The sequence below is a fragment of the Macaca fascicularis genome, chromosome 10 (genome assembly GCF_037993035.2).
Source record: "Macaca fascicularis isolate 582-1 chromosome 10, T2T-MFA8v1.1".
Taxonomy (NCBI): domain Eukaryota; kingdom Metazoa; phylum Chordata; class Mammalia; order Primates; family Cercopithecidae; genus Macaca; species Macaca fascicularis.
The window spans coordinates 113,712,995-113,736,641 of record NC_088384.1 but is presented as its reverse complement, the minus strand read 5'-3'; the positions used below and the strand labels follow the sequence as shown (position 1 = coordinate 113,736,641).

At 55.6% G+C, this 23,647-nt stretch overlaps 1 protein-coding gene across 6 annotated transcripts in view; it reads left to right on the top strand.

Moving 5' to 3' along the window:
* The window catches only part of PMEPA1 (prostate transmembrane protein, androgen induced 1), a 62,829-nt gene extending 41,255 nt beyond the window's left edge, over positions 1-21,574 (top strand). For 4 of the 6 annotated variants that reach the window (XM_065523342.1, XM_005569432.4, XM_005569431.4 and 1 more), the window contains exons 2-4: positions 10,223-10,377; positions 16,865-16,918; positions 17,345-21,574. In XM_065523342.1, coding sequence (XP_065379414.1) covers positions 10,264-10,377; positions 16,865-16,918; positions 17,345-17,890 — 714 coding nt within the window. In that variant the 5' untranslated portion in view covers positions 10,223-10,263 and the 3' untranslated portion in view covers positions 17,891-21,574. Of the gene's footprint in view, positions 1-10,222; positions 15,236-16,864; positions 16,919-17,244 lie in introns of those variants that run through there. The other 2 variants (XM_074005592.1, XM_074005593.1) reach the window with 2 other exon arrangements.
* Positions 21,575-23,647: the final 2,073 nt, after the last annotated feature.

Genomic DNA, 23,647 nt, shown 5'->3' with positions numbered 1-23,647 from the left:
GGAAGGCCTGGGGAGCTGACTGGTACCTGGACGTCACCTTGGGGCCCTCAGCCAGGGGCACGTGGGGGGTGGTCAGGTGCCCCTCCCTGCCCTACCCATTCCCAGTGCAGTATCTGTGCTGTTAGGGTCAGGCAGAGGCTGTCCGGCCTTCCCACCCTAATTCCGAGCCCCTCTGCCAGCAGCCCTTGTCAGCCCAGGGTGACGGCACCTCCGCAGAGACCACCTGGGAAACCTCATTATGGGAGCAGCTGTCTGTTTTGGATACTGACAGATGCTTCTCAGATCTTTTTTTTTCCCTCTTTTACTATAAATATAATTATATGTGCCCTAAAATGCTGAGACGCAGAAGTATGTTACATGGAAGGGGATGTCCCCTGCTGTCTGTGGTCCCTCCTTGAGGGACCCACAGCTGGCAGTTTCATGCATGCCCTGCTGGTTCCTGGTCTATGCAGACATGGACAGTCACTCATTAATACAGGTGTGTATCAGAAGATTTCACCTGTATTTTTAAAACTGTATTTGTTGTTCTTTTCTAACCCAGTTTGGGCTCATCCTGTGAGGACACAGACTGACCAGTGGCTGTGCTTCCCAGGGTGCTGTCAGCCCTGCCGGGGACATTTCAGTGGTTCCCGGGTGATTGTGACCTTTGTGCAAACCTGCAGGGGCCCTTCGTGCACAATCATCTGTGCACACCAGAATAAATGTTTCGGGCCGGGCGCGGCGGCTCATGCCTGTAATCCCAGCACTTTTGGAGGCCAAGGTGGTGGATCACTTGAGGTCAGGAGTTCAAGACCAGCCTGGCCAACATGGTGAAACCCCATCTGTACGAAAAATACAAAAATTAGCTGGGCGTGTTGGCGGGTGCCTGTAGTCCCAGCTATTTGGGAGGCTGAGGCACAAGAATTGCTTGACCTGGAGGTGGAGGTTGCAGTGAGTTGAGATTGTGCCACTGCGCTCCAGCATGGGCGACAGAGCAAGACTCTATCTCAAAAAAAAATAAAAAAAAATCAATGTGCTTTTTTATTCAATGTAGTCACTGCGTGCCTGCCTTGGGGACGGCACCATTCTAGGTGCTGAGGACACCACAGAGAATGAGTTCGCTCTGTGTCACTGATATTCCAGAGGGGAGAGGCAGAGAGTGCAGTGTTGGGTGGGTCATATACAGATTCCAGATCAGGACTGCAGAGATCAGTAAAGCGGGCACAGGGATGGGGGTCCTGGAGGCTGCAGGGTAGAGGGCTGTTTTAGTCCGAGACAGGGACGTGGGAGCCGGGATCAAGGCAACGAAGGGAGCAAACCATACAGATATTGAGGGAAAATCATTCCAGGCAGGAGGAACAGCACGTGCCAGGGTCCTGAGGTCGGTCATGCATGGTGTTTTATAGAACAGAAAACAGGTGACTGGAACAGAGCACATGGGGGAGGAGCCCGGGGGAACTGGAAATGGGTGATGAGCTCCCAGCTGTCGATATGCTGGAGCAAAGGTTCACCCCCGAAAATGTCCAGAGGTTGCTGTTTCACTCTGCAGAGGGGCTCCAGCTTACACTGCACATAAGTGAAGGTGCTGGACGGGGCCCACTTAAGGGAACCTTCTCCGCCCACTGTGAGTTTGGATGCCTGCAGCTCATGGCTTGTGGGGAGAGGGGACAGGCAGAGGAGGAGCCTAGCCCAGAGCTTGGAGCTCTTGACTCAAGAGGTTCCATCTGGGAGGTTAACTCAAGTAGTTCTTGCTACAGCCTTGTGTACAGGGGACTTAGTTATCTCTCCATTTTCTTCTCAGATGAGGGTATGGCGAGATTTACTTAAGGTCACAGCAAATGGCAATGCAAGGACTTGAGCCCAGGACTACTGGGTGCAAGCTGCATGCTCTTAACCTCTATCCTAAGATTCTACCAAGAACAGCAGGGCAGGGAGCCAGTGCAGGCCCTTATGTGGGCCCCAGTCCCCACCCTTGCTGACCATGTGACTTCTCCCTTCTCAGCGTCCCTCCCCGACATGGGACAGTGTCCCAGGTTCACCTGTCCAGGAGCCAGGCGCTCAGCCGTGTGCTTGCCACAGAACAAGCACTCTGAAAGCAGTACAGTCTGGTTTTAAAAACGAGAGAACCGGCCTAGATTTGCCGCCCGCCCCCCAAACCTCAAGAGAAAGAGCAAATTTTTTTATCCATAAAAGGTCTTACCCTAAGAAACAGACGTGCCGTCGGGGGTGTTTGAAATGGCACCAGGAGCGATCAGAAAGTTATTCCTTTGACGGCTGGTTTGATTGTACTTAAAATTTGGGGGGCTGGGGTGGGGGAGCAGGGAGGTGGGTTCCCATTCAAATGTAGTGGGGGTGGGTGGGGGAGGGGACAGTAAATGAAGGGGCTGGAACCCCAGGGCCGCTGGGGTTCTGCAGAATGACAATGAGGCCCTGCCAGGCGGGTCTCATCCAGGCAGGCCTAACAAGATTAGATTTTCATAAATTTCAGACAGCGCCAATTCCTAATTCCTCGGTGTGCGGCCAGGAGGCCAGACAGGGCCGCATGCACGGGCTGCTTGTTAACCAGGAAGGACGCCAGCTGCCCCTCCCCTGGGACAGACTGTGGGGGTGGCTGTGGAGGGGGGTTGTCTGGTCTGGAAACCTCCATGGAGCCGACAGGAACCAGGTGGACTCTGCTCCCAGCTCCCCAGCTGAGGAGAGAGAAATGAGCCCCAGCACCCCGGTGTCGCCCCCGTTATTTCTGAGAAACTCAGTCGCTGCCGCACCCCCACCCGTGCCCCCGTGGGCTGGGCGGGTTCTTCTTGCACATTAACACATTCTCCAGCAACCCCCGCCCCATTTACAGCCACGAAACGTCCAAACAGGGATCCGAACCCTGAGACCCCTGCTCTGCCCTCAGTTCAGGTCCAGGCTCTGTCCCCAAGAACAGAGGTCCAGAAACTTAGAAGAGAAAGAATTGTGTCTTTGCCTTACCTGAGCTCTAACTGAAAGGTGGGGTCCCCTTGGATCCCAAATGCAGGCACCTGACCATCGTCACCTGAACTGCACCAAAGACACAGCTGGAGGTGGGAGCCACCGGCTTCCCTCCACAGGTCCGTGTCCCTTACAGGCCTTCCAGCTCTGGACCCTGTGGGTGTCCACTGCGAGGTCATTTAATGCGATGATACTTCTGTGTCGCACACGTGCCATCCTGTGTGTCATTCCCGTGTCACAAGTCCGCTTCGGAGTTTGGAAACTATTCATATAAATGGCTTCCTTTGTAAACCGATGTGTTTTCAGGACTGCATTATGAGAGAGGGTCACAGGCTGTTCCCCCACGGAGGGCGCCCAGAGAGAGGAGGCAAGGGACTCAGAAGCCCCGGACGTGGGGTTTAGCAGGCCTGGCCCGTCCCCTCGCCTGTAACTGGGTCCAGTGCTGCCCTTTGGGGCTTGCCATGAAAAACTCAGAGACAGGTGAAGTCTTTCGTGGTGAGGGGCTTGGCACACAGGAAGTGGCAGAGGAGAGGGCAGCTGTCAGCGTCTATGTTATGCCATGGCAGGTGCCCAGAACTCCTGGCACCTGCTTCCTTCTTCACCATCCGGATTTTGCTCTGCGCTGGCGGGGAGGTGGGCACCACAGGCCATAAATACCAGCTTCATGGACTGTCGCTGGAGGCGACACACCAGACAATTGTCATTGACCCCAAGATTAATCACATTCAACACAAGCCCTTGGCTCGATCTCCCGCTGTTTCTGACATTCTGGGATAATCACACTCAGGACTGCTGGGGGTCGGGCACACTCAGGCTTTGGGGTGACAGGAACTCAGTGCTGAGCCCTGCACTGTGTGGTCTTTGGCGGTTGCCTCACCTCTCCCAGCCTCAGCCTCCTCTTCTGCAAAGTGGAGGTCCTGTGAGCACCGACTTCACAGAACGACAGTGAGAATTCAATCGGACAACGTGCGTAAAGGGTCCGGCCCCCCTGCCTGGCATCTAGGGAGCGGCCAGCTCACGGTTCCTGCCTTGCCAGTGTAGGACGAACCAGGACAGAGGCAGAGCTGTGCCCGCACCTCCCAGAGGGACTGCGCCTGTCTCTGGAGGAGACCACGAAAAGGAGGATGGGGCCTCTCCAGCAAGGCACATGAACCTGTTAATGTGAAATTATTCACAAAGAAAGAGGACACTAAACTAAATTAGAGTGACCTTATTTTGTGTGTGGAAGATGGGCTTGCTCACCCCCAAGAGCCTGCCGCATTCACCACCCTCCCCAAGGGAAAAATTATGAAGAAAAACGGCAGGAGCCCCCCAGCCCTCCAAGTGACCAGCACAGGCTTGATGCCCGGAATGAAATGAGAGCGACGGGATGTTTCTCCTTCCCAGCAGCTTCTGTTCCCACGGTGGGCTCTTGGAGCGGGGTCCAGCGCCTGTTAGCTCCCAGGAGACCTTGGGTCCAGCCACCATCCTGGGTGACCTTTTGGGACTGACTCGAGCTCAAATCTCCCACCTTGGGGACAGAAGCCAGTCAGGGAACACCGGGCTGAGCAGGCTTGTACTCTGCAGGCTGGCAAACCTCAGCATTTCCAGGGAGCATCATGGGGACGAGGGATGCTTTTTGTCCCCAGAGGAGTGTCAGTAATTGTGACAATGGTGACAGTGGAGTGTGCTGTGTTCTGCCCTGTTCTGAGCTCTTGCATCCATTATTTCACCCCTGCCCCTGGTTGGTTCTGTTTTTTACAGATGAGGTAACTTCTGCTCACAGAGTTAGATGCGTACAGCATCACACAGACAATGGATGCACGAGGACCACATCCTCAGATTCCCAGGGCAGGGGTGGGCGGACTAACGCCGTGGGCAAGCTAGGAAAATTTAGCAGGAGAATGAAACCCTTCCCCCTTTTGAGTTCCTATATGACGGCTCTGGGTTCAAGTCTCAACTCTGCTCCTAGTTGCATCATCTAGGGCTACTTCTCCCTAAGCCTTAGTTTCTCCATCTGCAAAATGGGCATGGTACCTAAACTGGGGAGGCTCAGCTCAGTGGCCCCGGGTCATGTGTTAGAATCATGACAATACTTACAGTGACTACAGTGAGTTTGGGTATGAACCAGACCACCTGCCCTCTCCTGCTCTGTCCCTTGTGGTCCATGACTGCTTGGCAGTGAGTCCTGTGGTCACGACAGAGTTGAGCCTAGGTCAGGGACAGCGGTAGGACCCACGCCTGGTGTCATACTGGGCATTTGACCTGGGATGTCTTTGCCCATGCCTTGGTAAAGGGGCAGTCTGTCAGATTAGGGAAACTGAGGCAGGATTGGTGTGGCTCCATATCTGCTGGTAGTCACTGAGTGACCTGGGGCCCAACTCTTGGCCAGAAATCCTGAAGCCGCCCGCCCTGCAGATGCCTTGGGTGTGGCCTGCTTGGCCCTTTTAAAACTCTTGAATGAGGTTCCAGCCTTAAAGGACTACAACTTCACAGCTGGCTCCAAGGTCCTCTGGAGAGAGGGAGGGATGTGGCCGCCCCGGGCCACCTCTCCTTCACCTCTTGTTGGCAGTCCCGCTGGGGTTCCTTCCCTTGCCCGTAAGGCATCTGATCGTGAGAGTCCGGCTCTCAAGCTGTGACTGGGAATGGGCCCCACCAGCCTCCCTGCACTCCTCGGGACAAATACAGGTGCACAGGAGGATTCTGTGAGCTGCCGTGGGTGGAGAGCCATGTTTACATTGGTGCCGCTTCATGCACACATCATGTTTTGCACTTTACTCCGAGGCCCTTGTGGGGAGGCACCTTTCTCTCCCCCAGGGGGTCTTTGCTGGTGGATTCACAGTGCCTGCCCAGAGAGATGTGTTGGAGGAGGGATCCCATGCTTGATGAACTCGGCCTGCAGTGAGCCCTGGAGTGCACCTTAGAGGCCCGTATGCTGAGTCTCAGGCATCCCGGGGTAATGTGGGGTGGGGAAGCGGCAGTGTCAGGGCATGGCTGCCCCAGGCCAGGTGGGTCCTGGGACCAGACCTGTGGAGAGGGTGGCCGCCCACAGCCCTGCTCCTGTAATGCCAGGTGGGAACACGGCTGGGGCCAGGGATGGTTGGTGCACATGCCGTTGGGTCTCCAGTTTGTGACCGACCTCACCAGCAGGCACTGCATGGTCCACTCTCCAGAGAAGTGTGCTCCTGTCCCCTAAAGCTGAGCGTCCCCTGGAAGCAGCACCAGGGGTGCAAAAGTGCATGGGAGGTGCCCCCTCACCCCATGCCCGGGGTGGTTTTCACTGGACCTGTTTGTGGGCCCTGATGCTGCTGTGCCTGACCAGCCTTCCTCCCGCACAGCATCCAGGCCGGTGGGGCTTGACTGGAGCTGGATGGAGATCTCGGGGTCTCCTTGGCCAGAATACTCAGCCCAGGGTGTTCCCTTACTGATGGGTGGGGGTGACCCAGCTGCTGGCTGGGGCACCTTTCTTGCCCCCCTCAGCACCTCCATGTCTGGGCATCATGTCCAGGGGCATCCAGGAGGATCCAACTTCCAGCCTCTGCTCACCTACACCCTCTGCCTGTGCCCTCCTCTGCCTCTCCCTCCATGCCCTGCACCAAAAGTCTCAGTGCCCACCTTACAGGGAGCCCTCCAGGGTCTCCCATTAGATGCTCCCTCTGCGATTCCAGCGCAGGTCGGCTCTTTGAGGGTGGATGGGTTTGGGCCACCCTTGTTCTGGTGGAGCCGGGGTGGAAGTGAGCACCCCGTGTGTCCGGGTCCACCTCCAGGGAGCATTACGCGCTGAGCACGTGCCCCCGGCACATGCTGCTGCCCACTGTCCCCCGCTGACACAGGGTGACTGTGATGGACTCAAAGCGTGCCCCCGAGAGCCAGGCTGGGGCCCGGGCCCTCTGAGCTAGCCACTGTGCTTCCCTGTCACCTCCTGTGCCTCTCCAGGATGCTCCTGAGCCACAGTCTCGGCAACCCTTGCAGATCTCCCTCTCCCTGAGCCTGGCCCCGGGCCCTTGGCCCACCAGGTCTCGCCAGCAGTCAGTCGTAGTTCCTCTTTTCTGGAGAGTTTTTCCCTCCCCTCCCCCGTGTGAGTGAATTTTCCTGGGCCTGTGACTCAGTGGGGGTTGGTGCCCCGGGGACCAGGGTGACGCTTTGATGCCCTCCTGAGCCCGGTGCTCATTTCTGGGAGCGTTTTTCTCACTCTGTGGATACAAGCATCCAGAAGTCAGATCCGCCTGCCCCTGGGGCTGAGCCTGGCGGGGCCAGGAGAGCCATGAGGATTTGTCCACACCCATTCAGTCTGCAGGGGCCTCCTCCATTGCCCCTGCATCCCGCCGGCCCTGCAGCCCCAGCTACTGTCTCGCTGCTGTCTGGGTCTTGCGGTCCTGAGGGCTGCCAGGGCCCGGGACAGGGACAAAGACAGCCACACACCTCCCTCCCTCCAGGGCTGGTGTGGGCAGGGTCCCTGGAGACAGCTGGGGAGGGGGACTGCGGTGAAGAGTGCACAGGGTTGGGGGGCAGGGAATTGCAGGCCCCGGGGGTGGGGGGGCGTGGGTGTTGCACAAAGCCAGCCCTGTGTGTACCCTGAATGCGGCTTTATCCTGAGTGCTAACAGACGGACCTGGGCCCTACAGAATCAGGCCGGGCTGCCCCGGCCCTGGACCTGCCTGTCTGGGGAGACAGGAGGTGTGGCCACAGCGACCTGGGTCTGAAGCCTGATCTCTCCTGACCAGGAACATGCGGGTATCCCACAGGCGCCGCAGGGCTTGGGGCCTGAGTTCCCAGCAGGCAGGGCCGCAGCCTTCTCGGGGCTCAGGAAAGCCTCACCAAAGCCCTTGGTTAGTTCATCCTCTTCCTCCTGGCCTCACCAGGGTGAGATGGGGACGCATCTCGCCTGGGAACCCCAACTCAGGCCTAGGCTCAGACTGAATTTCCTGGTGCAGAGGCCGGCTGCCTAGTGGGGCTACCCGCCAGCTCTAGGGGCTTGGACTTCTTGAGGGCAATCACTTTCCCTCTGAGCCTGTGTCTCCTCACCCGTGAAACGGGAATAATAATAAAAACGCCTGTTCTTAGGTGTGTGCTCAGCCTGCAGCACGACTGACTGGCTCGGATCACTCTTTGTCATGCGGGACAGTCCTGTCGGTGCAGGACGGTTACTACAGCCCCGGCCTCCACCCACTGCATGCCAGGAGCACCCCCCAGTTGTGACAACCAAAAGTGTCTCCAGACATTGCCACATGTTCCCTGGGTGCAGACACGGCCCCAGGTGAGCAACACGGGCTCAATGGCAGTGTAGACAAGGGCGCCCTGAGCGGTTGCGCAGATGCATAAAGTGCCTGAGACGGGGAAGTGCTGGAAAACCTGGTGGGGAACAAGGAGTGGCAGTGGACACACATGTGGGAGTGCTTCTCTGTGGAGAGGCATCTGCCGCTTCCCAGACAGTGACATTCCCACCTAGGATGGGTTGCTTTCCTGCCCTGGGGAGAGCAAAGCCAGTGGCAGGAGGCGGCTGGCCCTCCCGGGTTTGGAGTGTGCTTGCCTGGGCCGTCTGATGGCCCAAGCGCCTGGCATTGGCTCTGTACGGCCTGTTTCTCCAGTTCCCACCTGACACCTGCCCACCCCAATCCCCCTCCCCCAGCTTTGGTTCCTCGGTCCTGGGAGGAGGAGGAGCTGAGTCAGTGGCACTGGGCTTGAACTGGGGCCCCCAGGGAGCCTGGCTAATTGCTTGTTAGTGCCAGGGAGCCATGGGGAGTCCTCCTTGCCCCCATGCCAGACAGGGTCTGGGAGTCACATTCCCGCACACCTTGGGCAGGGTGTCCTGGGCCGGGCGAAGCTGGAGGAGCTTTAGCCCTGGATGCTGCCGGCTGGTGCCCACTCTGCCATGTCACCTCCAAGGGACCCGGCGTCTTGCCCATTGCTGGGGGCTCTGCTGGCACCGTGCTCGGCCAGCTGCCGAGGCCGCTTCGGCACAGACCCGCTTGAGTCAGCAGAAACTGCCCGGCTCAGGCAGGATCAAAATAACCTTCTTCCTATTCCAGCACTTGAGGGTTTTTCCGCCTTCTAGGGGAAAAACAAATCAAAAACCAAAAAAAAAAAAAAACCAACCTTAGAAAATGTGAATCGCAACATCTGCAGCCATCTGGAATGTGGGTTTTCTGAGGCCTTTTCACCAGGAGGAGGGTCCCGACACCCCCGTCCTGTTGAGCATGGCGTGTATTTGTGAGTCGTGGCATAGATGTGTGTGTGTGTGGGTACGTGTGGCGCACTGTGTTTGTGTCTGTTGGGAAGTGTGTGTTGGGATGTTGACTTGTGTGTGGGACTGTTGAGGGGTGTGTGTTGGGGTGTTGGTATGTGTGTAGGAGGGTTGGGTTGTGTGTGTAGTAGTGTTGGGGCATGTGTGTTGGTGTTGACGTGTGTGTAGGAGTGTTAGGGGTACGTGTTGGAGTGTTATTTGTGTAGGAGTGTTGGGTGTGTGTTGGTGCTAACTTGAATGTAGGAGTGTTGGGGTGTTGCGTGTGTAGGAGTGTTGGGTCGTTTGTGTTGGTGTGTGTATAGGAGTGTTGGGGTGTGTGTGTTGGGGTGTTGATGTGTGTGTAGGAGTGTTGGGGTATTGTATGTGTAGGAGTGTTGGGGCATGTGTATTGTGTGTGTAGGAGTGTTGGGGTGTGTATGTTGGGGTGTTGATGTGTATGTAGGAATGTCAGGTTTGCATAGGTTTGTGTACACACATTCACGTGTAGCTCCTCCTCATTTAATTCCACAAAGCTCCACCCCCAAACTCGGTGCCAACTTCCTCTCTCCGCACTCGGGTCCCCTTCTCCTACCAACTGCTCTCTCCCTGGGCACCTAAGACAGCTGAAGGTCTGTGACCATCTGCCTGAGCCTTTGCCCAGCGACAGGAACCAGTGCGCAGGGCTCCCTTTCTGCCGGTCAGATCACGCCGTGCATCCGCAGAACAGCTCCAGGAGGCTCTGACAGCAGAGAGCAGGGCCTTCCTCCTGCCTGTCCCATTACCTCCTTCGGGTCAGTCCCTACAGAGGGGGTGTTTGGGTCCCAGGACTCCTTTGAGGTGCTCTCCCAGCCAGCAGTACCCCTTCCTCCCCCATAAGAGCGGCTTCCCTGCGCGTACCCCAGCCTCAGGCATCGCCTGTGACCTTGCCAGGACAGTGGCGGGGGATTTCCTGAGTCGGGGTTGCACTCTCGTCCCCCTAGGCAGGTACAAAAGCTCAAAAGGGCTGAGCGCTGAGCACAGCGGCCTGCGGGCGTCCAGGCGCTCACGTGTCCCTCTCTGTCTCCACAGCGGAGCTGGAGTTTGTTCAGATCATCATCATCGTGGTGGTGATGATGGTGATGGTGGTGGTGATCACCTGCCTGCTGAGCCACTACAAGCTGTCTGCGCGGTCCTTCATCAGCCGGCACAGCCAGGGGCGGAGGAGAGAAGATGCCCTGTCCTCAGTAAGTGCCCCACCATCCTGTCTGTGGCCTGAGGCCCCAGCGGCAGTGGGACGCCCCTTGTAAAAACTCGAACGGGATCCAATGGCGGTGTTTGCAGGAAACAGATTCAGGGCAGGAAGACAGGGTCTGAGGAGCCCACCTGCTAGCAGCTTCCTCCCCTGAAATGGGAGGAAAGCACCCACCAGGCGGGCCTCAGAGATGCTGGAGGAACGTGGGGAATGAAGAGCTGGGCTGGGAAGAGGCTTCGTGATCCACTCACGCACTCAGCTGACTCTCTAGCAGCCTCGGGTCCCAGGCTCTGTGAGGCCCCGGGAGTGGGCAGCACACAGGTCCTTGCTGTCACGGAGCTGACGTTCCAGGAGGGAGATGAGGAGACACCCGGTGGTGATAGCACCATGCGGCGGGAGATGTGACCACTGGGGGATGGGGGAGCCTCTTCGAGGAACCCTTGGCTGGGGAGGCAGGGCTGGGCTCACAAGCAGTGCAAGCTGACCCCTGCCCTGACCCACATCTCTCAGGGCTGAGTGGAGACAGACCTAGAGGGATGAGACTGAAAGCAGGGAGGCACCTGGGGCAGGCAGCATAGGAAGGCGTTCTGGGCCCACACAGAGGCCTGATGCAACAGGATGGTGGAGACAAGGGGCCGGCATTTGGCTCCACACCCACTGGGGTAGTGGTGGGAAAGGTGCCTGCAGTCCTGCAGCCCTGACCCAGAGGGAAGGGAGGTGGCAGCCCTGCCCTCGCGCCTGTGCTATGCTGACATCTAGTCATGTGGTCACAGTGCCGTGGAGAGCCATAGAGGCAACAGGACACCAGGTCCTGGGGATCGAGTTTAATCCCAGCTCCACCAGTACTGGCCACGTGCCCTCAGACCTGTCCCTGATCCCCAAAATGGGGCTTCAGGTCCCCCACATGTAAAATGGGCTGACAGTCACGTCCACCTCCCCGGAGATATGGGGCTTTAGTACAGAGCACGGGTCCGGCCACTACTGGCTGTAAAAGCACTTCCATCCATCTATCTGCCCGACCGATCTCTACCCAGCGCACACACATGGGGTACGCAGAACTCCCCCTGCGTTTGGGAAGTGGCTGTGAGCCAGTCCCAGGGGGTGCTGCTGGTGAGTTGGATGGGTGCAGACAAGAGCAGGTGCATGGATGAAGGAAGCCGAGGGCTGTGGCTGGGAAGCCGGGGCGAGCTGCTCTGGAGGCCGAGCTGCGAAGGACCAGGTGAAGTGGGAGCGGTAGTGTGAGGAGGACAGAGCCCTTCAGGAGGGACCCTGCTCTCCATTACAGTCCTGGGTGTTGATCTCTCAGAGTTGTGAGAATTGATGGGCGTTCTGGAAACCCCAAGAGTTGCCCCTTCAAGCCTCCACAAAGTCAGGGGCAAACAGGGCAGCTCCAGGTGGGTGGGAACTTGCCTGCCTCTGACGGTGAACTCCCGGCTCCACGTCGGCCGCCTGAAACCCTGCCGTTGGGTATCCTTCCGCAGGTGGACCAAAGGCTGGTGCAGAGTTAATCTCTGAATGGCTTCCATCTCTGCACCCAGGATATGTAACTCAACAACGTGGGGCGGGAAGCGGCTGTTTAAAGAGCAGGCTGGGAACTGCGGGGAGGAGGTGGCACGTGGCCAGCCCCGGGGCTGCGGCACATCTCTGAGCCGGGACTCGCCAGGTGTGGGGAGGACTCACAGAACAGGCAGCACTGGGTGTGGCCTCCACACTTCCGGGGACTCCTGGGGTTGGTGGCGGTGCTCAGAGTCCCTGGGCTGAGCCAAGTCAGCTGAGGAGCCTATTGGCCATGGTCCCGAGCCAGCAGGTCTGGGCACCTCTGCTTGCGTCAGGCCTCAGCCTCAGTGCGTCACCAGGTTGCCAGGGCAAGGAGCATCAGCCGTGGGACCTCTGATGGGAATGCCAGGCTCCCCAGACCCGGGACCCACTGTACATCCCAGCATGCTGTCCGAAGGGCGTACTGCAGACCTGCTCTCAAGCACCTACGTGTTTATTTGCTGTTGCTACCATTCCAACAACAAGCACCGGTTACATCTGCCCAGGGATGTCGTCAGGGACTTCAAGGGTTCACCCCACTTTCCAGAGGAGAAACTGGGAATGAGAGAGGTGGAACATTTGCCTGAGGCCACACTACTTGTCACTGCTGGTTTGAAGAGCCCACAGCCTATTCTGTCCTCCCTCAGATGCTGGGGAGTGACGGTGCCCTGGACATTCCAGAAGGCACCAGCCTTGGAGGGGCACACACTCCAGGCTGGGCTCACCTTGCCCCTGGGAGCCTCAGTGTGTGCATCTGCACAGTGGGTAGAAGCTACACGTGTGCGGCCCGTGGTCATGGGGAGGATGCACTTAGGGGAGAGTGTACCTTCCCAGAGGCGGACTGGAGGGGTCTCGCTGTTGTGGAGTGGGAGACAGCACCTGGGATCCTGCTGCCAGGAAGGGGGTAGAATTCTGTCCTGGCTCTCGGACACCTGCGGCCAATAGAAAGTCCCCTCCCACTGTCTACCCAGCCACCTGCACAGCCCCTGGGGTGCCTGGCTGGGTAAACACAGAGTCTTACTAGGCCTAAAACAGAATGTGGCAGCTCCCCTGGGGACCCTCTGCCAGACAGGAGTCCCTGTGCCCTGTGGCCTTCCATAGAGATCCACACACAGCTCCTGTCTGCCCCGGGCCCAGTCTACATCCCCCCAGCCCACCCATGCTCTGCTCCTGGCATGACTATCCGACCTCAGCCCCTTTTCAGGGTGACCCTGGGGGTCCCCTCTTGCCTGTATGGAGACAAGAGCTTGTGCCCCACCCACCTGCCTCACCATCTCGGGTAAGACCCTGAGCTCTGAGGTCCGGTCCCAGCCTTGTCACCTCCTTGCTGTGTGACACTGGGCAAGGATCTGCCCTCTGAGGGTAAGGCTGCAGTGCAGGCGAGCCCCTCGGCCAGGAATGGCGCTTCCACCCTGGCGCTGCTCCGAGGGTATCCGGGACGTGATGCAGAACGTCACTGCAGTGACGGCCCAGCCACCAACTGGCCCAGACCTCAGGTTTATCCAGAAAGGCAATCCCAGTCTTCGTGCCCAAGGCCTGCTCGGACCAGGAACTCAGGCCTTCGATGGGGTGACCCTTTGTCCTCTTTATCCCCAAATCAGTCCTCAGTGTGGGTCTCCTGCTCCCGAGAGAACCCAGCCCGCCAAGGGCCTATTTCCCAGGGGCAAGGACAAGACTGTGGCCAGGCCAGTGTGCAACCATCTGCCAGCAGCAGGAACCAAAGACCTTGCGTCCACTCCCATGGCCTCGGGACATACCGAATTCCCCCAGGCCCCTTGTGCTGGGCTGTGTCCTGGCCAGAATCATCTTTCACTCTTTAGAAACAGCTCTGAGTCCTCGCTGTTCGGTGGAAGGCCATCCCGTCCCCTGGGATGGGAAGATTGTGCCTGGGGACTCCAGGGGAAGAATGGGGAGCTGCATTCTGGCCTCGTGGTGTTAAGACTCTGGAGAAGTCTGGGAGGAGCTGCCTGAGCGTCAGCTCACTGCAGCTGCCTGGTTTTGTCACTGAGGTCTTCTCCAAGTGTGAATGAAGTCTCTTCCAGTGCGTTTGCCCATAGCTGCGCTTGACTGTAGCAGCAAAGTTCAGTGGTATGACAGAGACCCGCTGGCCCACAAAGCAGAAAATATTTTGCTCTCTGTCTCTTTATGGAAACAGTTTTCAGACCCTTGGTCTAGAAGCCTCTAGATGGGGAAGGTGCAGGCGGACTGGGTGTACCCACTTCCAAGAAGAGGAGTCCACCCCAAGCCCTTGCAGCCTAGGAGTGGTTGGAGATTGCTGGGAGCAGGGGGCTTGTCAGCAGTGGCTATAGGATTGGAACCTGTCCTTGTCCTCCACCTGGGGATGACTGCCAGACATAGCCAGAGGCTGGGGAAGGTTCCAGATGATTCTGAAGCTGAGCCCCCCTCCCTCCACTTCTCAGGTCATTTTGGGACTTAATTCCACAAACATGACTTGCACAGGTCACCCAGCAACTTTCGCACTCGAGTAGCAACCTGAGCACTCACTGACTGCATACCACGCGGCGCCTGGCATTGGGGAAATGGTAGCAGCTCCTGTACGGCGAGTGAAACCCATGAATAGGCTACCAGGGGCAGAGGGACAAAGACTCTGGTGCAGGAGGGGACTGGAGGAGACTGGAGGAGGTGCCTGATCTGCCTGAGGGCTAACGGAGAGCTCCGGGGTTAGCATGTCTTCGCCTGGGGTTAGCACGTCTTCGCCTTCGAGAGGCATGAGGGGAAGGTCAAAGTTCTTCAGGAAAGGGAGGAAAGAGGGGCCATTGGTCCAGGCCCAGAATGGGCTCAAATCCAAGGGCAAGACGTGAGAGTCTGTGTTCCCCGGGCACCTTACAGAACACACTGTACAATGCATTGCAGGTGCTGTCATCAGCCCGCTATACAGATAGGAAAACTCGTTAAAGTAAACAGCTGTACTACAGCCATGGACATCTACAGGGGCATGGGTCTTAGTAAGGGGTTGGAACTTTCTCTCCTGGAGGCAGTGGGGGGCCCAAAGGGTTTAAGCAGTGGAGTGACAGGGTGTGGGGTGGGGGGTGTGAGGGAGATGTTCCCGTTTCTGTGAGGAGGAAGGGCCATGGGGAAGGGCAAGAGTGGAGGAGGAGACCCTGGAAGACCCCTCAAGGACCTCAAAGACCAGCGGCACTCGCAGCCTCTGGGAGATTGTGAGACACGTAGCCTCACCAGTCCTCCTGCTACAGAATCTGTATTTTTGCAGGCTGCAGATGGAATGTGTACACGTGGAGGCGCTGGTTCCAGAGGACTTTGCTGTCTACTAGGCACAGATGCTGGGGAGAGAGGTGGATAGAACTGTTTAATAGAGGGAGAAGTAAGAGGAGATCAAGGGTGGGTGGGTGGAACAAGGGTGGTGGTGAGAGGAGCTGTCAGGAATGATCCCGTGGATCTGGCTTTGCAACTTGAAGAATGTCAGAGCCCATTCACTAAATCAGGAGACAAGGCAGGATAAGACCTCCTTAAGGGGTAGGAGTGTTTCTGATGGGACAGTTTTGAGGGCCACAGAGCCTCCTAGTGGCCATATGGGAAATTACCGCCCTCTAGCTGTTCCTACCCAGGCTGCAGGTGAGCGGTATCCTACCTGGGAACCCTCAAAAAACCTGCCCCAAGGGAACTTTTGAGGTGATGGACATACTCATTCTCTTGATTGTGGTAAGAGGTTCTTGGTATAAATATATGCCTGAGCTTACCAAATTGTATGCTTTCAATATGTCCATTTATTTGCATATCAGTTATATTTCAATGAAGCTATAAAAGTAACAGACATCCCTTTCCCCGGGCCCAGGGCTCACTGTCATGGCATTTGGGGAAACTCAGAGGAACTGGCCCTGGCATGGGGTCTCATTTTCCTGGGAGGAGGTCCAGGCCCCTGCTATAATCTCAGAGCAGATGGCATAAGCTTCATGAAGTGGCAGCTGTGCCCCTGCACCCAGACCAGAGCTTGGCACCGCAGTGGAACCACACTCCTCCTTTGCCGGAGACCGAATCACTGTTTTATGGCAGAGCAACCGCCTTGAGTACTTTCCTCAACTCTCCTGTTTTTCACCTGTGAACTGGGATATCAGTAATAATGGGCTCACTAGATCGAGGGAGAGAAAGACCGTAAAGAAATAAATGCATAGAAGCAATGATTAAGGTAGGACAGGTGCTAGAAAGGGAATCAACAGATGACAAGGTTCCCGAGAGGCCCTTTACATGCTGGTGTCTACGGGTCTGCAGGGGACGCTGGAACTAAAAGTGGACAGGAGCTGGCCGTGCAGCTTGGCGGCCGTGCAAAGGACCTGCGGCTCAGGCTCAGCTTGTTGGGGCCCCATGGGGCCAGTGAGTGTGACTGGTGGGAGTCTGGAGTGACTCCCAGCACATTCACATGCTACCTGAGTGCCACATGGGCTCCGGGTGGATTTTATGTTCAAATTCAGCAAGTGCTTGAGCAACTCAGTGAGGCAAGTACTCTAATCGCAAGTACTATAATTCAGGTACAGAAACTGCAGCATTGACATTAAATAACTTGCTGCAGGTCACACAGCCAGCAGGGGGCCCAGGCCCAGGGGAGTGGGGCCAGGGGTGAGGGGCTGAGGCCACGCTCAGCCTCAGGAGAAGCCACTAAGGCCCCTGGGAAGCTACGGCCGGCTTTGAGAAGGGGGCCTCACGAGTTGGTGTATGTTTTGGAAAGTGTCAGGCTGGATTTTCGGGGGACAGCAGTGGGCACCGTAGGGATCAGTGAGGAGGCGATTGTGGTCATGTCCTGGAAAAGCGTCCAGGGCCAGGGCTGGGGAAGCTGGTGCGGAAGCAGAGAGGTGGGTGGTTCAAGAGCTGATTCCAGGGTAAAGGCCTAAGAGTCGAATCTGGGTTGAGCCTTTGCTGTCCCTCCTGCCCACCCCACTGACCCTGCTTGTACCTTTCCTCCCATGCAGGAAGGATGCCTGTGGCCCTCCGAGAGCACAGTGTCAGGCAACGGAATCCCAGAGGTGAGACCTCCCTCAGCCTCCCCTCCAACAGCCCCACCCCACCCCGGGCTGCTCCCCGAAAGCAGTGTGGGCTGCTAAAGGCTCACCCCTCCGCGCTTCTCTGCAGTGTCCTTGCTGCTGGGATCCTCCTTGCCCGAGATAATCTGCTCCCTGCCCCTGAGGGAGCAGTCCAGCTCTCTGCTTTCTGCACACGGGAGCCCGGACGCTGCCCCTGTTTCGAGGAGGCGGTGCAGCTCTGCAGTGCTGCCCACAGGCCAGGGGCCCCCGCGGGATCAGGCTGTCGGCTCCTGCCCCCGCCAGCCCTGCCGCCCTCTCCCTCTCCCCAGAGAGCCAAGTCCCATGCAGCAGAACTCCAGGCTCAGGATCGCTTCTGGACGACCGACCTGAGAAGGCCGCCCTCCCTCACTCCCGCTCTGCTTCCTCCAGCCGCAGGTCTACGCCCCGCCTCGGCCCACCGACCGCCTGGCCGTGCCGCCCTTCGCCCAGCGGGACCGCTTCCACCGCTTCCAGCCCACCTACCCGTACCTGCAGCACGAGATCGACCTGCCCCCCACCATCTCGCTGTCGGACGGGGAGGAGCCCCCACCCTACCAGGGCCCCTGCACCCTCCAGCTTCGGGACCCCGAGCAGCAGCTGGAACTGAACCGGGAGTCGGTGCGCGCACCCCCAAACAGAACCATCTTCGACAGTGACCTGATGGATAGTGCCAGGCTGGGCGGCCCGTGCCCCCCCAGCAGTAACTCGGGCATCAGCGCCACGTGCTACGGCAGCGGCGGGCGCATGGAGGGGCCGCCGCCCACCTACAGCGAGGTCATCGGCCACTACCCGGGGTCCTCCTTCCAGCACCAGCAGAGCAGTGGGCCGCCCTCATTGCTGGAGGGGACCCGGCTCCACCACACACACATCGCGCCCCTAGAGAGTGCAGCCATCTGGAGCAAAGAGAAGGATAAACAGAAAGGACATGCTCTCTAGGGTCCCCAGGGGGCCGGGCTGGGGCTGCGCAGGTGAAAAGGCAGGACACTCCGAGCTTCTTAGAAGAGGAGTGAGAGGAAGGCAGGGGCACAGCAATGCGCCGTGTACCCCTCCCCTCCCACCTCCCTGTGTATAAATATTTACATGTGATGTCTGGTCTGAATGCACAAGCTAAGAGAGCTTGCAAAAAAGAAAAAAGAAAAAAAAAACACGTTTCTTTGTTGAGCTGTGTCTTGAAGGCAAAAGAGAAAAAAGTTTCTACAGTAGTCTTTCTTGTTTCTAGTTGAGCTGCGTGCGTGAATGCTTATTTTCTTTTGTTTATGATAATTTCACTTAACTTTAAAGACATATTTGCACAAAACCTTTGTTTAAAGATCTGCAATATATATATAAATATATATAAGATAAGAGAAACTGTATGTGCGAGGGCAGGAGTATTTTTGTATTAGAAGAGGCCTATTAAAAAAAAAGTTGTTTTCTGAACTAGAAGAGGAAAAAAAATGGCAATTTTTGAGTGCCAAGTCAGAAAGTGTGTATTACCTTGTAAAGAAAAAAATTACAAAGCAGGGGTTTAGAGTTATTTATATAAATGTTGAGATTTTGCACTATTTTTTAATATAAATATGTCAGTGCTTGCTTGATGGAAACCTCTCTCGTGTCTGTTGAGACTTTAAGGGAGAAATGTCGGAATTTCAGAGTCGCCTGACGGCAGAGGGTAGCCCCCCGTGGAGTCTGCAGAGAGGCCTTGGCTGGGAGCGGCGGGCTTTTCCGAGGGGCCGCTGTCCCTGCAGAGTGGATGCTGCTTCTGCCTAGTGACAGGTTATCACCACGTTATACATTCCCTACCGAAGGAGACACATTTTTCCCCCTCTGGCCCAGAACAGCCTTTAAATCACAAGCAAAATAGGAAAGTTAACCATGGAGGCACGGAGTTCCACGTAGTGGTTTTGCCTTTCCCAAAAATGAAAATAAACTGTTACCGAAGGAATTAGTTTTTCCTCTTCTTTTTTCCAACCATGAAGGTCCCCGTGGGGTGGAGCATGGTGCCCCTCACAAGCCGCAGTGGCTGGTGCACGGGCTGCCAGGGACAAGCCAGAGGGCTCGATGTCCTGTCTGTGCAGGGCGCTTTGGTGGTGGTTCAGCCGGCTCAAGGTTCACCGGTGAAGGCAGGTGCGGTAACTGCCGCACTGGACCCTAGGAAGGCCCAGGGTATTCGAAATCTGACCTCATCCTGTCTGTTTCCCTTCACGGATCAATTCTCACTTGAGAGGCCAATAAACAGATAACCCAACATGAAAAGGTGACAAGCCCAGGTTTCTTCCAGGATAGGTGAAAGGGTTAAAGTGAGTAAAGCAGTTGAGTCAACACCAACCCAAGCTGCGGGTGCAGAATTCACCTTTTCTCTTCCCACCTTTCCATCTCCTTACCCCGCAGAAACAACGCTTCACTTCTGGTGTGTCTGTTGATCTGTGTTTTCATTTACATCTCTATTAGGCTCTGCTCTTGTTCTTCAGATTTTCACCAAATAGGTTTGGGGTTGGCGGGACCTGCTGGTGACATGCAGGTGAAGGGGGGAAGGGGCACGCAAGCATAAATAGAGGTGACGAGAGGAGAGCATGAAGGGTGGGGCCTTGGGACCCACCGGGGCCAGTGGCTGGAGCTCGACGTGTTTCCTCCCCATGGGGGTGGGAGGTCCCCCAGCTGGAAGAGCAGACTCCCAGCTGCTACCCCCTCCCTTCCCATGGGAGTGGCTTTCCTTTTTGGGCAGAATGCTGACTAGCAGACTAACATAAAAGAAAGATATAAGAGGCAATAACTATTGTTTGTGAACAACTTTTTTAACTTCCAAAACAAAAACCTGAGCACAGTTTTGAAGTTCTAGCCACCTGAACTGCATGCATGTGAAACATGTGCTTTAAGAAGGTGGCAGCTGACAGACGTGGGCTCTGCGTGCCGCCAGCCTAGTAGAAAGTTCTCGTTCGTTGGCAACAGCAGAACCTGCCTCTCCGTGAAGTTGTCAGCCTAAAATTTGTTTCTCTCTAGAAGAGGATTCTTTGAAAAGGTCCTGCAGAGAAATCAATACAGGTTATCCTGAAAGGTACAAGGACACATTTGTAAAGATTATTGAAACGTATCTTTCCTTTATGTGACGTGTCTCTAGTGCCTTACTGAAGAAGCAGTGACACTCCTGTCGCAGGGTGGGGACATTCCTGGCCAGTGCCTCACTCACCTGGGACTGGTATCCCCTCCCAGGGTCCACCAAGGGCTCCTGCTTTTCAGACACCCCATCGTCCTCGCGCGTCCTCACCCTCTCTCCACTGAGGAGGTGCCTAGCTTGGTGAGGTGACCCCTCCTGCTCCTCCAATCTTTTTTGCCAAGGTTTGTGCACAACTCCCATCTAGGCTGAAAACCTAGAAGTGGACCTTGTGTGTGTGCATGGCGTCAGCCCAAAGCCAGGCTGAGGCAGTCCCCATATCCTCTTGAGCCAAAGTGTTTGGGTCTCGTTGCATCATGGTATGGTCTGGATTTGTGGGAATGGCTTTGCATGAGAAAAGGGAGGAGAGTGGTTGCTGCCCTCAGCCGGCTTGAGGACAGAGCCTGTCCCTCTCGTGACAACTCCGTGTTGAAGCCCATTGTCCCCGGCTTCATGCCCAACGGACGGCAGAAGTTCATGGGGGTGGTGACCTATCAAAGGCTGGGCGCATCCCAAGACAGCCAGCAGGTCGTCTCTGGAAACGACCAGAGTTAAGCTCTTCGCTTCTCTGCTGGGGGTGCACCCTTTCCTCTAGATGGTAGTTGTCACATTATCTTTGAAGACTCTTGGACTGCCCCTGAGGAGGCCCTCTTTTCCAGTAGGAAGTTAGATGGGGCTCTCGGAAGTGGCTAGTTGGAGGGGGACCAGTTTGGTTTCAGGGATCTGCCGTTCCATCCTGGTTCAGGGAAGGCCGAGGGTGACTTTCTCTAGCCTCGTCACTGTTTCTCTAGCCTTGTCACTGTCTCCCTGCCTGTCAATCACCACCTTTCCTCTAGAGGAGGAAAATTATCTCCCCTGCAAAGCCCGGTTCTGCACAGACGATTTCGCAAATTGTGCTAAGAACCTTCCGTGTTCTCAAAAAGCCCAGTGTTTTTACAAAGAATGAAAAGGGACCCCATATGTAGCAAAAATCAGGGCTGGGGGAGAGCCAGGTTCATGCCCTGTCCTCACTGGTCGTCCCTATGAATTGTACGTTTCAGAGAAATTTTTTTTCCTATGTGCAACACGAAGCTTCCAGAACCATGAAATATCCCGATGATAAGGAAAGAAAATGTTGTTGTTGTGTTTTTTTCTGGAAACTGCTTGAAATCTTGCTGTACTATAGAGCTCAGAAGGACACAGCCCGTCCTCCCCTGCCTGCCTGATTCCATGGCTGTTGTGCTGATTCCAATGCTTTCACGTTGGTTCCTGGCGTGGGAACTGCTCTCCTTTGCAGCTCCATTTCCCAAGCTCTGTTCAAGTTAAACTTATGTAAGCACTCTGTGGCACGCGGGGCGCGCACCCACGCCCCGCTGCATAAGACTCTGTATTTGGATGCCAATCCACAGGCCTGAAGAAACTGCTTGTTGTGTATCAGTAATCATTAGTGGCAATGATGACATTCTGAAAAGCTGCAATACTTATACAATAAATTTTACAATTCTTTGGAATGAGGCTTTTTCACTTCTTTGGCCAAATGTAGCTCTTCTCACTCCCCACCCGTTTCTACAACAACCCCGGATGCATTCAATGGAGGGGGAGAGATCCCTTGGAGCTGCTGTGTAACCTTGAACAATTCATTCAACCTTTCTGTTTTATTAGTTCCAGCAGCATTCAGGGAGCCCCGTGAAAACACTAGCTCAGGCAGGTTCTGGTAAAGGGGGTGGTCATTGTTAAATGATTTTGCAAAACACTGCATACTTTTCCTCCCTTTTGGGAAATCATTATTCCCCATAGCATGACGAAAGCTCTGATAAGGTCTGCAAGAAAAAAAACTATCTTAAGTAGGGTTCTTCCAGAAGTAACCCTGAGACGTGGTCTTGTGTACAAGGGATTAAGGACATTTTAAGGATGTGCTCCCAGGGAGCTTCAGCTAAGGGAGTCAGGGAAGAGGATCAAGGAGGGGGAGAAGCTGAGCAAGGTAGACACTTGTGGACAAAGTTCCAGCGTCAACTTGATCCCAAGGGGACCTGTCGGGGCTCTGGACCCTGGAAAGGTAGAGTCCCAGACCCTTCTGGCTCTTGGTGCACAAGAGGGAGGAGTGAGTCTCAGAAGCTGCAGAACTGTCCTCCCAGAAGTCAACCACTAGCAATGCTCATGGAGGCAGGGGGAGGGCTACACAGACCCACTAAAGGGTTCCAATGGGGACTGGGGCACCTGCAGTAACCACTACAGAAACTGTCTCATTTATTTTTCTACAGTTGACCCTTGAACAACGAGGGGTTCAAGGCACACTGAAACCCTCTGCTGTCAAAAGTTCATGCGTTGCTTGTAAAAAAATTTTTTTTTAGAGATGGGGATCTCACCTTGTCACCTAGGCTGGAGTGCAGTGGTACCATCATAGCTCACTGCAGCCTCGACCTCCCAGGATCAAGCATTCCTCCTGCCTTAGTCTCCTGAGTAGCTGGGACTAGGTGTGTGTGCATCACCACGCCCGACTAATTTTTTATTAGTCTATTATTTGTAGAGATGAGTTCTCCCTACGTTGCACAGGCTGGCCTTGAACTTCTGGGCTCAAGAGATCCACCCTCAGCTTCCTCAAAGTGCTGGGATTATAGGCATGAGCCACTGCACCGGCTTTATGCTTTATTTTTGCTTCCTCCAAAACTTAACTACTAATAGCCCTACTGTTCACCGGGAGCCTTACCGATTAATAAACAGTCGATTGCCACATGAATAGACTAGTATCTATATATATTTCATGCATTTATGACATACCTTTTTAACATTTTATAATATTTTAGGCTACATGTTCATCTGTGAGTTTTTTCCAATTGCTGTAAACCTCCAAAATATTTTCCAATCCATTAATTTAAGCAATCTACGTATAAGTGGACCTGCACAGTTCAAACCTATGTTGTTCCAAGGGTCAACTGAATCAACTTTAATGTCTGATTAAGATTATTTTTAATCAGTCAATATAAAGATGCAAAGACCCCACCACCATGAGGGATTGGACACCATTTGGCCTCAGCCCCAGGGTTTCCTAAGCATCTGGATCTCAGAGCCCTAGAAACAGCTCACTGCTTTGAGGAATGCTGCCCAAGACAGCAGCCCACGTGATCAGGACAGAACTCAGCACCCTCTGCCTTCCCAGGGCCCTTGCTGGTGGAGAAAAACCTCAGATATTATGAAGAATTGGAGAGAAACCAAAAGAGCTTGTAACTCCTCGGTGGTGAGAGCAATGGACCAAACATGATAACCCAGCTGCCTCCTGCTAGGGGTCATTCCCCTGCAGACCCTCGACCACCAGGTCCCTAGCATGAGGTTGACGTGGGCACCATGAGATGCTGGCACTTGGTGTTTCTGATGAGATAATGCCTGTAACATCATCCCAGCAGGGTGTCTGGTACCCACAAGGATTAGCCACTCTTCAGGCTAACGTGGACATCTACATGGGGCTTTCATATTACAATTGAATCCCTTGAACCTTCGGATCAGCCTGCAGGTCCTGGGCTGGGCCTGGAGACAGAACTGTGTCCCTCAGGTGGTCAGGACAGAATAGAGGTCCTTTCCCAGCTGGA